At 35.7% G+C, this 17,737-nt stretch overlaps 1 protein-coding gene across 9 annotated transcripts in view; it reads right to left on the bottom strand.

The window, feature by feature from the left end:
- Positions 1-29: 29 nt before the first annotated feature.
- The window catches only part of GUCY1A1 (guanylate cyclase 1 soluble subunit alpha 1), a 75,133-nt gene continuing 57,425 nt past the window's right edge, over positions 30-17,737 (bottom strand). For 8 of the 9 annotated variants that reach the window (XM_017871054.1, XM_017871056.1, XM_017871061.1 and 5 more), the window contains 2 exons: positions 15,116-15,270; positions 30-7,080 (listed from right to left, as the gene is read on the bottom strand). In XM_017871054.1, the coding sequence (XP_017726543.1) occupies positions 6,879-7,080; positions 15,116-15,270 (357 nt within the window). In that variant the 3' untranslated portion in view covers positions 30-6,878. Of the gene's footprint in view, positions 7,081-15,111; positions 15,271-17,737 lie in introns of those variants that run through there. The other variant, XM_017871057.1, reaches the window with a different exon arrangement.

Raw genomic sequence — 17,737 nt, forward strand, 5'->3', positions numbered from 1 at the left:
AAAGTTCATTTTCTTTTAAACATAACTCATTTTAAATTTTAAGAAGATTTTTATTTAAACACTTTTGTTACAATATTTAGGTGGCAGCAATATCTAACAAGCTTCTGAGACAGGAAGTAACATTCTCATAGACTTTGCAACTCTGCCAGAAGTAGAACTCAAAATAAATATGTCATATAAAGCAACTATGAAGGTAATAATAAAAGGAATGTTGTTAGTACTAAGAAGGTTTTCAATGCAGGGTCCAATAGCTATACTTATATATACAGAAAACATGAAATTAGTTACTTAACATAACAAAAACTTGGTATACCTACAGCAATGTGTATTTACCAAAAACTGGTGAAAGTATGTTGAGAGATATGTTAAATATTTGCTGAAAAGAAAACTACTTGTCTGTATGTGAAACCCCATGAATTATTTTATGTATCAGGACCAAAAAACTAACTTCTTTTATTCCTCAAAAATCAAAAGTGGTCTCATCTAAACCAAAAGTCACAGACTTGTCAGTTATTTATTGTCTTCTCATTTTGAACATTATTTACTATTTTCTCTCTCTAAACAGTAAGTTCTTAGTCCAAATTTATTATTTTGTCCCATCTAGACAATATGGTCTATGGTACTTCACTAGGGTGGTCTAAGAGTAGATTCTAGGGAGTTCTCCAAGCTCTGGCAGTATATGTGTCTTGTATGGGGCCATATGCACATTTTTGGAGGGGTGATAGTCTATGTCTTTTATCCAGTTCTCAAAGTGACAAAAGTAAAGACCCACTGACCAACTGTAGCAGTTTCCCAAGTAAAATATAAAGATGATTCACTGAGTTAGGTGAAGAAAATATGAGAATTTCTATTTATATTTATGCTCATTTAGAAAAGAAAAGCTGTACTAATAAGTACTATATGGATTGAGAGTAGCATGTATCAGTCTACAGAATTGTTGTGCTACAATATTTTATCAATAGATCACAGGAATCTAAAAGGTTGGAGAATAGTGTTCTAGGGAAGTGAATATCAAGTTCTCATATTTTCCAAAACATCTTTAATTTACATGTGCAAGGAGGTGAAGGAATAGTAAATTCTCAAATACTAATACATTTTCATTCACTTCAATGTTATAAGATACAATTTATTCAGGGAAGATGGCAGCTCATTGTGATTAAGCAGTGTCTCAATGCTGCACATCCCTGTATCACTGGGAATCACTATTTCTAAAGGCCCAAAATACCTAGATCACTGTTGCCATAATTTCCAAAGAGCTTCAGTTTTGCTGCTATTGTTCCAGGTGTATCATACTTAACACATTGGACTGTCCAACTTCTGTAACAGCCTTTTTGTTTTGCTTTGTTTTGTTTTCACTTTCTCTGAAACTAACTCATAGTTCTTTCCTCAGTACAGATGGATTTGGCAGGATTTCAGATGGAACAAACATCTGAGCAGATACTTTAAGATTTGGGGATTATGCAAAGTCATTTTTGGCCAAGTAATTTTCCTCACAATCTGGAAGACTCATCTGCGATTTGATTTTCTGATAATATGTAATTAAAAAATTTAAAAAACTTGACAGGCAGCCACAACCTTATCTAAATATCTCCTACCAGAACATCTGAGATTAAGTCCTGGATATGCCATTTAAATTTTGTCCTGATGTCTACTCCAATGTTTAAATCCAAGATATTAACATTTTCATAAAACTAAGTTTATGATGATGGAAAAAACTGCACTGGTGATAAAAGAAGTGTGGCTTTTAGAATATCACTTTTTTTTTTTCCCTTTTGCTTAGGTTTTTCTGATTGAAATCTATACATTGATAAAGCTCTTGCTACTATCTTGGCAGGCACTATATATGAAAACAAATGGATATAGATAAGAAGGTAATGGGATAGTTTTGGTTGAAAAATGTGTGGGCTCTGCGGGCTAGTCAAAACAGATGCAGGTGTGGCTGTTACCGGCAAAGCTGTTTTGAGGGAAATATAGATGGCAATAAAATGTACAGTGATTACTGCAACTTAAAATGAGAATGCTGAATGAGTGCACATCATCAATATAATAAAAGAATCATTTAAAGAGGAGCAACAGTTCACCCAAGATCTAGTAGCTGACGTGCTAAGAACAGAAGAAAACAACTCAACAAAGATGACAAAGGACTAATTGTCTCCATTGCTGTAAGCTTATGGTTTTCAGTAATTGATTCCTCCCCTTTTCACTAAAGGATACAAATATTTCCCAGGTCTTGAAAAGTATCATAACAAAGACCATAAACTCTAACACTAAATTTTGGTTGAAAATGACATTTTGGTTTTCTCTGCTTAGTAAGTTAAGCAGTCCCTGCTTTTAGCCAGTGTTTTAACAAGAGAGCTGCACTTTGCTACCGTCTCAGTAGCACTGAATTTCTGTTTTGGAGGAGATGGTTAAGTCCCTCCTCACAGGAATTGCAAGGCATCTTGCCCTCCCGCTTCTCACATATGCTGTGTTCTCCATCCCTTCACCCTTAAAGTCAGCCTTAATTTAACTGTTCAAGTACAACCACCTAAAGAGTGAAATTGCATCGAAGTGCAAAATGAGGTGAAATAAATGATCCATGTTTTAGTGTTCAGTGAAAAGTAGTGAGCTAACAAGCTCCTCAACAAATATGTATCAAGGATTCAATTTTACTTATTAAAATGATTTATGTGGGTGTAACCCATGCACCTAAAACCACTGCAGTAATTCATTATCTCATTCTGTTTTGGGCTACTAACATTTGCATCAGCAAGGGCTTGATGGTGGATTTAAAGCATTATATAGCACTGGACTTCACTGGAGTTTTGCATTAAAGCTCCATCTGGGCAGGTTTCCAGCTGGTAATCTCAGAGGATTGATGTCTATTCCTCAGGCACTACTTAGACCAGACACTCTTGTTTATTCATCTCTATGATTTGCTGGGTCTACCACAGACCACCCTTTTCCGTCCTATGCCTTCTTTTAACCTAACCTGGGACAGGGCTGGGAAGTCTTTGCCTTGGTGTGGCTGGAAATATCAGGGAAGAAATTTGGAAGAAAGGTTAAAATGCTGAAGCAACTCTTCTTTCCTCCCTACCAAAGGATCTGAAAGACTAACAGCCTTGAGAGTGATATAAAATTCCAATGGCAGACATCCCAGCTTTATGCTTATACTTATGGTAAAATATCCAGGATATAAAATGAATCATTTTCCCTTGAGGTAAAAACAGATGTTCATTCAGTCACCTGTGCAAGTAAATATCCACCCTATCTATCCTTATCTATGCTGTTTCTGATAGTCTTTGGAAAACACACATCTGATCATACCATTCTCTTCCTTTAAGACTTGATGTCTCTCTTATCTAGTAGCTTTAAAACTGTTGGAGAGGGAGACAGAAGCCAATGGATCTAATTTTACTCGTGTTGCTGTTTCTTTTATTTTTTCTTTTGTAAGATCTATTTTGAACAAGTGCCTCAAGTGAATAATAATAACTGTTATTATAGACATTAATATTACTATTATGGTAATGTTGATAACTAAGGTCATGTAAAGCTGTGTCATATGTAGTTATTAATTACTATATATTAATATTATAATAGCAATATTAATAACTATCATGGCACACCTTTACATGACACACATACCCCTTGGTGATTTTTGCCCAGATGGTCTTTTGTCCTTATTCTCCTCCCTCCCAACTCATCCCAGGCAACTGGCTCTCCAGAATGTACTATGCACCCCCAATACTCCATCTCTTTGTGTCTGCTAATTTATTTTCCTGGATGATGTCCTTCCCGTTCTCTGCTTGATGAACTCTAAGACCAAAGGACTTTTCTAAGAACTGAGTCCTCCCTACTTTGTGCTCCCACAGAATGTTGTAATTATGTCTTACCTTTTTCTCTCACTTTCTGTTCTTGATAGATTGGGCCATACTTTATCTTTAAATTTCAAAAATATAGTAATATTCCTGGCACATAGTAGGCATTCAATAAATTCTTGATGAATGAATAAACGAAAATGAGTAAATGAATCTATTCTTATTTGTGTTTTCTTAAAAATACACTTTGCATTTTCTTACAAAGTCTAGATAGATATAGAAAGACAAAGCAAAATGGGAAGAAACATTTTAATTCTGTATTTCCCTTTGCTTCTTGATGCAAAGCATCTTTAGGAAACTTGAGTATACCTCCGTGCTTGCCTGAGAAAAATGTGTAAGGAGCTAATTTACATAGTGTACTTAACACAAAAAATAACAGGACAAGAAGCCATGAATGGAAACTATATAACCAGAACAGAAGGATTTTCAGCCCCTGGATTTTCAGGAGAAACTGTTACGGAAGCAGTCTTGAGACCCAGTCTTATTTTTTAGGATAGTTAAATGGCAACATAGTTCAGTATCAGTAGTCCCCAACCTGATTACAGGCTGTTTGTCCACTACTTTTCTATCCCCAATACATCAAAGCTCTGACTTGGGCCCCTTATTTATTTTAAGAATCTATTCTCCAGGGTCTCTACTCTGGCTACCATCAGTGGTCTGGATCTGAAAAGTTTCTCCCTAATCTCTATGCTTCAAAGCAGATAAGACAGAGAAAAAAAGAAATTCCTTAAATTTTTTAGCATCTGAATTGTGAATTTCGTATGGACTCTGTCATGGAAATGTATGTTCATCCTCTTTAAGATCCACAAATTATTCTGTGTTTAATGGGTCTTTGTAGGCTGGTGTGGTGAACCTATCACAGATGATTTAACTTCTCTGTGAAAATATATTTTTTGGGAATTTTTTATGTAGATAAAATGCTAAATTCATAGAAAAGTTGCAGGAATAGTACAAGAAACTCCCATACAACTTTTCACCAAGAGTATATACATTCCCCTCATTTGTTTTGTGTATACGCTAATACATCACAAACACACAAAATACTTTTTAAATTCTGATTGAATTATAAACTTTTTGAGTGCAAACTGAGGTCTGCTGAAATGTTTGATCAAGACTACATTCCATTTCATGCTTTTATATTTTCTTTATTTCTATTATTTCCCCATAGTAAGAGTTCTGTTCCAGAAAGAAACATGTATTTACATTTTTGTTTTCCTTGTAAGTAGTGACTTAGCTTCATGTATTTGTGAGGATGTAACTATACTTCTTCAAGGCCTATGGTACCTTCCAATAATAGGGTGAGTGTTTATTGAGTCAAAGTCAGTCCTGTAAGACATTGGGTTATCACTTAGTAAACAGCATCATTGTAATATCTATAGTAGTACCCTTGGAATACTAGAGGCCAATCAGTAATGAATATTCCTGATGTCACCATGGGCTAGCCTGGTACTAACGGAGGCAGTTAAAGAACTTTTAAACTGAGTTATTTCTCAGAACCCCAAATAAGAGTTCCGCCTATCTACGGCTCTGCTAATATTGATTTTAAAACTACAATGTTCATTTTTTCTTGCTTTAAATTCGAGCTCTTTTTAAAATCAAATCCTTATCCCCAGCCAAAATGTAGATTTTTTTAGTTCACCAGAGAACTTCAACTGACCTAATTAAAAATAAAAGTTCCTAACTGCTTCAAGGTTTATGTAAAAAAAAAAAAGAAAAAAGTTGAAGCTCCGGAAAAAATACTTAGACATTTCCATAATGTAGTCACTGCCTCATTTGCTTCATCAATACTAACAATCTTTTTTTTTTTAAATCAGGATATTTCAAGTAGAATAAAACACTTCATATATGTATATTTAGTGAGACAAAAACTTGATTCTTAGTTCATAGACGTGCACCAAAATGTTCAGCACAAATACTCAAGAAAAATGAGATATCCACCGAACGAACAAGTCTTATTTTCTACTTCTGTACTTAGATTTTCTTCTTAAAACTTTAAATGTCTCAGCATGGCAATAGAAGATGTCTGCTGAAGTAGGTTCATATTGTCCCAAGTGTGCCTGCATGTGTGTGTACATATGTAAATGTTTTACCAATGTCCTTTATGGTGAGTCCTCTGTATGATTACTTTACTCCCATGTTGCTTCCAGCTCAATTAGATTTGAATAGTATTACTGCATTTTAATAGAAGATAGAAACCTATTTTATTTGGAATACTTTGCTATTATGATAGTAAAATGAATTAATAGGAATTAAATTGCTAATATGGATTAAAATAGCTTTTGCCATTGTAGAATTTTAAACATGTCAAACAAAGAAATATTTATTGTTATAACACACATTACTATGGAGAGTATTTTAACTTCAAGAACTAAAATAATATTTGATATTTACAGAACTATTTTATAATTGTATTGCATCTAATCCCTAATTGCTTATTTTCTAAAAAGAAAAAAAGGGGAAAGTGCAATAGAGAAAAAAATGTCAGCCTATATTCAAACATATACTACCAGTTAAATGAGAAAATGCAATACAATGCAGAGTTGAAAGTTTCAAAGAACTGAGGGTGTCAAAGAATGTAATTTCTATTTAGAAACCTTTTTTAAGACAACACTATCACAAACACACTTTCATAACCATGGTATTCCACCAGGATATGAGATTGCAGGTGATTCTGCCAGTTTGTACAGTTGACTACAATTATCTGATATATGTACAAGGTGCTGAATTTTGAGTACAGGTAGTAAGTGATGGTTATATAACAGAAATACTCCCCCAAAAGTAACTTTTTAACTTTGTGTGTGTGTGTGTGTGTGTGTGTGTGTGTGTGTTTTCTCCAGAAGAACTGAAGTACTGAAGTGAGTACATTTTGTCATGTTAAATGGGAGAAAGAGTAGACTGTGACTTGGCTCCTGAAATTTTAATACTGCTCATTAGCCATCTACAAACCTAAAGTGCTTTCAGAGGCTCTACACATCTTCAATAAGTCAAACCCCAAAGACTTATAAATAGGTATATAGGTTGCTAATCTATTCCTGATGCTTTGCCTAAAAAATTGGCATTGCTATCTTCCACATCTTTCTTTTGGAAGCATGGTTTTGAGTTTGTTCCTTGTTGGTAAGCATCCAGAAAATGGCAGATTCCAGGGATTTCACTAGGGAAGTTAGGTGGAAGTTCTTCCCTTGATCGAGGGGTAAACACGAAACCAGGACAGTCTTTGAGTAATCTGAAAATATTAAAATAAAAATATTAAAACATAATACTGACATAAATGTTTATCCGCTCTTAAAAAGAAGGCAATATAACTAACTGAATGTTACTGAGAATATACAGAAGGACAGTGAAGAATCACTTCACAATAAGAAAATTGTGTCAACTAATGTATTTCACTTACATTGGAAAAAATTATAAAACATTTTTGCAAAAATAATATCCACACAACAGTGCAATTTGCAGTAGTGAAAAAATAATCCAAAGATTTAATAATAGCAAAGTATCCACACATACCCATGACAGTATTAAGATTTCCTGAGTTGAAAGACGTAAGATGTCCATTTATTAATTCATTAATTTTGTAAATATTACCGTAATCACGGGCAAAGAAAGTAATCATGGGCAAGAAATTGTGAATCGAAATTACAATGACAAAAACGATGTGACAGCAACTTTTGAATCTTTCAATAGAATTTTTATGAATTGTAGATTAGCAGGACTCAAGTGAGATTTAATTGTACATATCGCCACTCTACTTACTAATGATTTTTAGCAATATTTTTTCTCCTGAAATTCGTCTGTTTACCAAATTATATTGTTTGCTACTTTACTACTTGTTCATTATGCTAAACCCATTTTAAATTCTAATCTTACTGATTAAGCTATTGGTACCTCGTCCCATTTGCTTCCCTAGCTTTCCATCAAATGAGAACTTAGTAAGACTTCTCTCTAACCTAATATTCAGAGCATGGATGAAAAAATGTTGCATAGTTGTGGGCTCTCAACCAACTTCTACAGAAAAGCATTTATTATATTTACCCAAACAGACCATGGTCTTCTACTCACCAGTCGGTAATGCCATGTCTAAATTAAATAGAATGATGATGCTGAATTAGATTTTGGCACTGTGACAACATCTATGTACTGAAGAAACCAACTGAATAGAAATCTGTCTCAAGAAAGACAGTTTAATTTTCATCAGTACATCAATAAATATGTAATCTGCTAAACAATAAAACTAATGAAAATGATGTCTTAGTCATGAATGTATAAATATTTTTGAGTGACTATTATCTGAAAATATATAATGAAAAGTTATAGAATTACGCAGTATTAAAAGTATAAGCTTCAAAGTCTGATAGCTCTAGCAGCAAAGATGTCCATTGTCCAGGCTTTAAAATGGGGATAATAATAGTACATATTCCTTAGCACAGTTGTGAAAATTAAATAAATTAATTTTTAAAAACTGACTAAGCATCAATTAGAAATCATGCCACACCTATCATATTGGTAACAGTAAGTCTGACAATATCAGGCCTTGGGGAATAGCACCCTTCCTACACTGTTGGTGGAGTGTAGATTGGTAAAATCAGTCTGAACAGCTAATTAATGCTTAGTAAGGTTGAAACTGGGTATAGTCTATGGTCTAGGAATACCATTTTTAGTTATATTATCTAAAGACGTACATATTAAGATATCTATTGAATCACTTTTTGTAATAATGAAAAATTGGATACACTCTAACTAAACATGGGTAGAAGATAGGGTCTGGCTCATTCATACTCTAGAATACATATTATATCACATGCACATATAGTAACATGCTAGATCTGGTTCATACTGGCTTGTGAGAACCAGTTGTTAAACATTCAGGAACTTTGTAAGACAGTTAAGCTATCCATAGCCTGAAACCTGCCAGAGTGGACATAGTAACACCAAGGAGATTGGCAAATGCTAGAATCATGGATTCTCTACCTCATCCTGTAAAGCTAGTTTACCAGCAAACCACTCCATTAGCAATAGTTAAAATGAATGATCTAGATTTATGACTAGGTATACATTTTATCAAGGAAACTATCTCAGAAACATAATACTGAGTGGATTCAAGGCAAGTCATAAAAGGATATGGACATGTTGATTGGGAATCTGTTTTCCTCTGGCTTTATTTTTCTACCTGACAGGACCTAAATGAAAGTGATATTCCTGCCTCTCTCTACTCATTTTCCTTCCTGGAAAGCAGAAGTGACATCTTATTAATGAATTGTGGAGAAGCTACTGAACATGCGTCTGTATTTGGGAGACTGTCTGCACAGAGTACATATTCTCAGCTCCTACAAGCTATAAAGCACATAGGATCCACTGTGTCAGAGCGTGTGACAGGGACCATGTAATAGTTGATATTTATATTTCATTATATTAATATCTATTTACATTTTATTGTTTTTATAAAACAGAAACCTGAAATAAATATAGCAATATGTTGATGCTTAAATATTAGTATTGGCTACATGAGTGTCATCTTCTTTGCTTTTTTCTATGTTTAAAATTAAATATAAAATGTATAGAACTATGAGTCTAATAAATAAAATGTATAAAACTATAGGTGATTGATAAAATCTACTGTTTTTTCTATCTACAGCAACCCAACATTCCCTACTAAATATGGTAATGACAATTATAATATCATATTTATATGTATTATATAAAAATATTCAGCCTTTACAAGTGGCTTTAAAGTGCATCGTTTGAATTTATTAAAGGCCTTGCTCTGGATCGCACGTCTGGTAAGTGCTGTGTGTGGGACTCTAAGGCATGTCTTCTGAATACAACTTCTATGCTTTTTAAAGACACTTAGCAGACAAACATAATTAGAATGTTATGGAGTTAGAAATATTCATTATATTGCCTTTTTAAAAATCAGAATAGACAAGAACAACCATTTAGAAAAACAAACCATTTAGATGAAAGTTTGAGGACAGCAACACCCAAAAAAGGCAGCAACAGCCCAAATGTCTTCATAGGGTGGACATTTTTCTCTACACCTTCTTCACCAGACAGGATTTTCCCCAAATTACTGCATCAATGCTCCAATTCTCTGTTATCTTTCCTATATTCCTTTATTCACTTCGTTCTTTCTTCTTACAGAATTCAATTCTTGCTTCTCTGGCACAATGTGCTCAGACTTGTCCTACAAATAAGAGATCCTAGGCCTGTTTACTCCACACACTGGACAGCATCCCTGCATCCTCCCCACTTGCCATTTTTGTTTCTAATGATCCCTGGATCACCACATAAACCTCTAACATTGACCCACTGACCTGGATCTAATGTAGTAGACATGGATGCACTGACCCACTGATCTGATGTAGTCTCTATTAGTCTGTAATAGTTTTCCTTACTTCAAAAAAGCAAACAAAATGCAGAATATTATCCCCTAAAATTAAAGTAAAACTCCTGACAATGTTTAAAAGACAGTAATGTATAATTGTCACTACCCTGCTACATTCTGAATCACTGGTTAGAATTTGGAAGTGGAAATTTGAAGATACGGGGTTTTTTGGGGTATAGGTATGTATTCTGTGTCCTAAATTTACCTGTATTTCAGAAATATATCATGGAAGCTACATTCAATATTAAACAGATTATTGTATTATTAAAGAAATATCATTCCAGAATTTAATGTATCATCAATAAAGCTCTCCAAAGAAAACTGTGTTTTGTATCTGTACACCTTCTTTAGCATCCGCTTCTTGTACTGTACTTTGAGTAAAACTAAAATCATGCCGCTACTGTTGACTAAATTTCCCAAAGCATTGGATGTTTAACTGAAATTTAAATTGTTTAAATTATTTTAAGTTTTCCTAGTACATGGAAGAAAAGTGAAGTATCTCTCAAAGAAAGAAATTTAAAAAGCTGTTAAAAGTATTTCACATTAAGTATTTATATTTTGCCTAAATAAGACAGTATTAACTACTGCTTTCCCTTAGGCAAGACATAAATACCTCATATATGAGAATAAAAGGAAAGTAAATTAGTATTGAAATCAATACAAAAGGAAAAAAGATATATCGTATTTGTCTATAAAAAGTAGAAATGACTTCAGCAAATGAGCTGAAGTTCAATATAAATTAAATTAAAATTTCAATGTCATCCATGTATGTGCATATAAACATAACTGAAACAAAGAAAGAGAAATGTTAATAGTTACTATCTCTGGGTAGTGAGATTATGACTTATTCCTATTATTTACTTTATAATTTACTAATTTTGTAAATTTTCTGAAATGGGCATGTGTTACTACAGTAATAAAAAATTTATTTAAAAGATAACACCATCTATGCTATACAAACCTGTACGTGCATTTCTAGTAACATTGCCAATATAGTGAATCTAAGATTTAAGTCATGAGCATTGTCCTGTTGCCAAAAGTATATGTCAACATGTTGTGGTCCTCTGCTGAAATACATGAAATCCTGAATTATATTTTGAAGAAAAATGAGTAGTTAACATCAGTGCCTCCTAACATGACTCAAGACCACCAGACTTTGAGATACAAAATGCCAGATTTTTAAAGAGTTTAGTTTTATACTGTTAAAAACAATATAGAAGAAAAAGGAAAATATGTTTTTTATGTGTAGAAGTTTTGTCGTAAGGTAGGATTTCTCAGCATGCACATACACACATAACACATCATTGCACATTGAAAGAGAAACACAGATATCAGTGAAAGGACAGGTAACTGACTCCTACTTAATAGAATGATTCCTCTTAACGCTTACAGAGAGAGTAGAATCATATTATCTCAGGGTATGGAATCTTATCCCTATCTATTATACCCGGTAGGACCATAGGCCAATTACCATTACAATGAAACCCAGGGATTTTTCCAATTCTCGGGTTATACTGAGTTGTTTTCATATCCAGGAGTCAACAGTCAACCAGTACATACTTCTTGCTTTCCTTCTGTGTTCCAGGCGCTTATCTAGGAGCTGGGGATCTAGAATGTGTACAACAGGAAGCTAACATTCTGCAAAGGGAGGCAGATACTCAACACATAAATAAATACTGCATAAGACAATTTCAGATACAGGTGTGAACTGAGAAGATGAAATAGGATAATGAGAGTGTATGTGAGGAGAAGGTTGTTGCTATAGTTATGATAGTTAAGGAGTGTCTCTTTAAAGAGAGGAGAAGAAATGATCACTGTAAGGTCGATGGTCTGAGTAACTAGGTGGTTGGTGATACCATTTTAAGGTGATTGGTAAGTTTGCCTGGGTGGGAAGGAAGTGGATTTCATCAGTCTGTGTGGGAAATCACTCATTCTAATTCGGTCCAGTTCATTTTAATATGTCAATTAGTCATCCAAGTGGAAATATGTAATAGGATATATATGTCTGTAGCTCTGCGGAGAATCATAGGATGGGCTAAAGATTTTTTTTAAAATGGTTAGAGTCATAAAAGTTCAGACACAGAAGAGAACAGGAACAGAGGCTCTGGGCACTACAATAAAGGTTTGGTAGGGAAGGAGTTCCAACAGGAGTCACTGAGGTGTAGTAGACATGGGGTAGTGAGAAAACTAGGTGAGTGCGGTGCCAAAAATTTAAAGAAGAACATGTTTAAATGAGGCAGTTCTTAGCCTATTCAAATGCTTCTGAGATGATAAGGAGAGAAAACTGACAGAGTTTTTTGAGACGGAGTCTTGCTCTGTCGTCCAGGCTGGAGTGCAGTGGCGCAATCTCTCCTCACTGCAAGCTCCTCCTCCCGGGTTCCCGCCATTCTCCTGCCTCAGCCTCCTGAGTAACTGGGACTACAGGGGCCTGCCACCACGCCCGGCTAACTTTTGTATTTTAGTAGAGATGGGGTTTCACCGTGTTGGCCAGGATGGTCTTGATCTCCCGACCTCGTGATCCATCCCCCTCGGCCTCCCAAAGTGCTGGGATTACAGGCATGAGCCACCGCGCCTGGCCAACTGACAATGATTTTAGCAGGGCACACTGATGACCTTGATAAGAACCGTTTGAGTGGAGTCAACACTGATTGGAGTGAGTTGAAGAGAAAATAAGAGGTGGAAAAAATACAGATAGTGAGTATAGACAACTTCTTTCAGTTTTGCTATAAAACAGAGCAGAAATTTAAAATTGTAGCAGAAGCTGGACTTGGAAACAAGGAAGTTTTTATTTTTCAAGAGTTTTAATAGATATGGTTGTATTCTGTTGGGAATAATCATTTCATCAGAGAGAAATTGATCATAGAGAGAAAGAGTTAATTTCCGCAGAAAAGTTAATGAGAAGGTGAGAGGAAATAGCACTCACAGCAAAGCTGTATCAACCAGGGGCAGGAGGGGAGCTGGCCCCATGTAACGGGAACAAAGAAGGAAGAAATGGGTACTGGGGTAGCTCTGCTGAGATAACCTACAGCATGAAGATGGCAAAGTTCCTATCTGACTTCTATTCTGGTGGTGAAATATGAGGCAAGATTATCAACTGAGAGTCTGGGCTGGAAAGGAAAGGATGCTGGTGCTTTAAGAAGGGAGAAGGCCAGATGCAGTGATTCACTCCTGTAATCCCAGCACTTTGGGAGGCCAAGGCGGGCATATCACTTGAGGTCAGGAGTTCGAGACTAGCCTGGCCAGCACAGCAAAACCCAGTATCTACTAAAAATACAAAAATTAGCCAGACATGGAGGCGGGCGCCTATAATCACAGTTACTTGGGAGGATGAGGCAGGAGAATCACTTGAAACTGGGAAGCAGAGGTTGCAGTGAGGCAAGACTGTGCCATTGTACTCCAAACTGGGCCACAGAGCAAGACTTGGTCTCAAAAGCTAACTAAATAAATAAATGCACAAGAAGGGAGAAGACACTATTAAAGAGCTACCTCTGAGAATAAGAAAGTTAACTTGCTTGGTGTAATTTAGCTACTGTATAGATCTGAAAAACTTCTTTGTTACTTAAGAGTTTCCAATATAGTGAGACAAAATGTACATGATAGATATATTTCTACTTACCACAGATTGGTTTAATTTCTGGTTAAAGGGATAAGTGATACCAAAATGGCAGATTTTATTGACGCAGGCTGTACACTACATATTGTCAAGGAGACAGTGAAAATAGAGGTTCTTCTGATGCTAGATGACACATGGCTCCTCTGACTGTGTTAACACTTGCTGCCAGTGCATAAAATTGCGATCTTTGAAAAATCCTTGATGACCATCTAGTTTTCCTCTGGTAAATTCTTCCCTGTATGATAGGGCATTTGACTGGCTTTTGTCCTTGATTGCAGGGAGGGAGCTTCTAAAACTCTTGGAATTTTTTGAGTTATAGGAGTATCTGTTTTCCATGAGGCCCTTGGATCACATTTGAGTTTATATTAATGAGGTGACTCAGAATGGGGGCAGGACCCCAGAAAAATCAGTCTTGTGGATAGAAGGTTGGGGTTTTGTGCTAGCCTAACCTCTGGGGAGGAGAGTGGGGGTGGTGTCTGAGTTCAGTCACACGGCAGTGATTCAACCAATCATGCTTACATAATGAAAACAATGACTCCATACATCAAACTCAAAGCTCAGTGTGGTAGAACTTCCTGGTTTGTAAACCCATTGATGTGGTCGGAGGGAGATAAGTTCTGATTCTATGGAAGCTCTGCATCTGGGACCCTCCCAAACCTTACCCAATCTGTTTCCTCATTTGGTTGGCTCTGATTTTGTATCCTCCAAAATAAAACTGTAATAGTAAGTATAGCAATTCCCTAAGTATTTTTGAGTCATTTTAGCTAATCATCTAACTTGAGAGGTTCATGGGAACCGCCAAAATTGTACCTCAGTCAGTCTAAATGCACACTTAGGTCCCGAAGGGTGGCTAGCATCTGAATTAAGGGCAGGCTTGTTGGGTTCTGTGCCCTTTAACTTGTGGTTATGACTGTGCTCAGTCTGGGTGGTTACTGCCAGAACTTCACTGCAGTGTACTAGCTGATGTCAGAACACCTATCAACGTACTGAGAGTGTTAATATACGCTTCTAAAAGAAGAATGATGGAAGAATAGGTAATATCTGTCCTGGATTTATGGCTGGGCCACAAACACCTCAGGCGAGTCATTCTTAGGCTAATAAGCAGTGTAAAAAAGTTAAAGTGAGGATGATAAAAGTTATCACGTTTCTTTTTTCTTTATGATTAAGGAAGAAAAAAGTTATGAACAATGAATCAAATCAATGGGGAAAATGACAATTGTATATAAACAAAAACAAGAGATTTTAGGTGTTTAACAAAATTACTACCTGTAAGTTGTTGGGCTGACATTGATTTTTCGTGGTACACTGCAGGACTCAAATTTGTTAGCCAGAGTGACATTGTTTCCAAAAAGACAGTAACGGGGCATTTTGACTCCAACAACGCCAGCAAAAACTGATCCAGAATGCAGTCCAATTCGCATCTGAAAGCAAAAAATAACGTGATGTTCCCAGTCACTGGTAAAACACTTCCTACTTGTCAGTGTCGTTTGGATACCCTGTCTAAATTATTTTACCATTCACCCTCAGCACACCACCCCTTTCCTCAAAACCTCCAACCAACTTCCCTCTACTCCTCATATGCAATTAAAAGTGACTAGTGCAGAATCAATAGTCACATTTCTTAACTCTTTTCCATTTAGATTTATTACACAAACCATCTCAATTGTGTCTGTCTTCAACCTCTGAAACAAATTTCCATGCACAGGGATCACAGTTACCACAGCAACATAGCAAGGGGGATATGAGCTGTTTATGTGAACCTGCCACCTCTCCATCAAGTGAGACAGATATAATTTCTGGACTCCTGGAGTTGTTTTCCCAAACACTGACAAAGAAGGGCAAATGAAGCTAGCTCTAAGGATATTAAATATATTTTTTAGACATTTTACCTTAAAATAGCTTTGTACCAAACACTATCCCACTGCTCTAATGACTTACAACTGAGGAAATGAAATTGTAATATTTAAGCAGAAAATGACAGAGGAAGCAGAAAGTGGAAGTTACTTGAGTCTGATGACGATGTCTATATACATGAAACTAAAAGTCCAGACTGATGAAAGATCAGATTTGTGCCATTCCTAGATATAAGGGGCAGTCTGGGATACGTTGTGGCAAAATTTTAGGAATTCTGGAAGTCTCCAATGATTTGGAAAACCACTGAGACAGAATGTTTTATTTTATTTATTTTTCAGAGATACAGTCTTGCTCTGTCACTCAGGCTGTGGTGCAGTGGCACAATCAGTTCACTGTAACCTCAAAACCCTGGGCTCAAATGATCCTCCCATCTCAGCCTCCTGAGTAGCTGGAACTACAGGCATGCATCACCACACCTGGTTAAGTTTTAAATTGTTTGTAGAGACAGGGTCTTGCTATGTTGCCCAGTTGATTCTCAAACTCTTGGGCTCAAGTGATCCTCCTGCCTCAACCTCCCAAAGTGCTAAGATTACAAATATAATTCACCTTGCCTAGCCAAAGCAGGATATTTAACAATGGAATCTTCAAAGGTCTGATTACTTGATGATCTTAAAGAATTCACAAATACTGAAAGTACTGCTACTACAAAGCAAGCTAAAGTGGGGATATTTTAAATGACAATGATAATACCATGTTCATTATTTTCAAACTCTATGTTTACTCAAACATTTTAAAAAGTTGTATTAGATACATGCATTTTGAATGAAGACCAAGAACTCAGTAACTTAGATATAATTTAGATATCAGAAGAATTCAGTTCTGTCTAGTTTTAATAAGTAATTTCAGATATCTGCTGGAAACTTCCCAGACTCATTTACTTTTAAGATGTCATATGAATTCTACAAAATTTTCAAACAAGAGCACTAGATTGTGAATCAGGAACTTTGTATTCTAACAAACTCTACTAGTAACTGGTAGTCTGGCTTCCTTAAGTCTCTTTACTTCCCTCTGATCATGTTTTCACCTATAAAATGCAGGGTTTGATTATTTTTAAAGAACTTCCTTCATCAAAGTTTTACATTAACAAAAGCAAAACTTAGATGTCTGTTATATATCTGGCTTTGTCTCTTTTAGGAAAATATGAATTTACACATATAGCAAGTGATAGATAGATAGAGAGATAGACAGATAGATAGAATAAAGACTCTTTTGCCCATAAATATCAACCACGATTTTAGCATATTTAGATTGAGGAATTATTGCTTTCTGTGAGCATTCTTCTGGTTAAACCAGTTTTTCTTCCTATAGTTACTCCAGCTTATTATATGTTAAATTTACCCTAGCATTTTTATCTTATTTCATAATTAAAATGTAAATATATTCTGTTCATAAAAACCAAAGTCATGCAGACAAGGCAAATGTCCCTCCTAGTCCTTCCATGCCATGCTGCCTTCTTCCCCTTCTCCAGTTTTGAATCTCTCAACCCCAGCATTTTCTTAGAGAGCTTTTCAAATTAATCAGCAAGATTTAAAACACAATGTGTTTAAGATACACATTGTGCCCCGAGCAGATCTCTTTTCACTGGTAACAGACTTCCGTGCCAAATAATGAAAGGCAAAGGCAGAATTCTGACTCCCGGGAAAAGTCTGAATGGGAACCTACATCTTTTATTTGGGACTACTTGTGGCATAGCCCATTTCTCATCATAGGCTTCTAGGCTTAGGAAAGGAGAGGAACTAGAAGTTTGCTTCCATGTTCACTTGTCACCTACCGACTTTCACTGTTACACTCAGCCCACTGGTCTCTGTCACCAACCCACCTGCTGCTTTCTAAGCCTGACTGGATGGATGTTAGTGAGGAAAACAATAGGAATAAGTGAATAGATGATTTGCACATGTGACGTGCTAGAGGAAAGTACAGAGTTTGAAAAATAAAAAAAGAAAATATTTTCTTTTCTTTTCTTTCTTTTTTTTT

Source organism: Rhinopithecus bieti, unplaced genomic scaffold, assembly GCF_001698545.2.
Source record: "Rhinopithecus bieti isolate Rb0 unplaced genomic scaffold, ASM169854v2 scaffold_3878, whole genome shotgun sequence".
Classification (NCBI taxonomy): domain Eukaryota; kingdom Metazoa; phylum Chordata; class Mammalia; order Primates; family Cercopithecidae; genus Rhinopithecus; species Rhinopithecus bieti.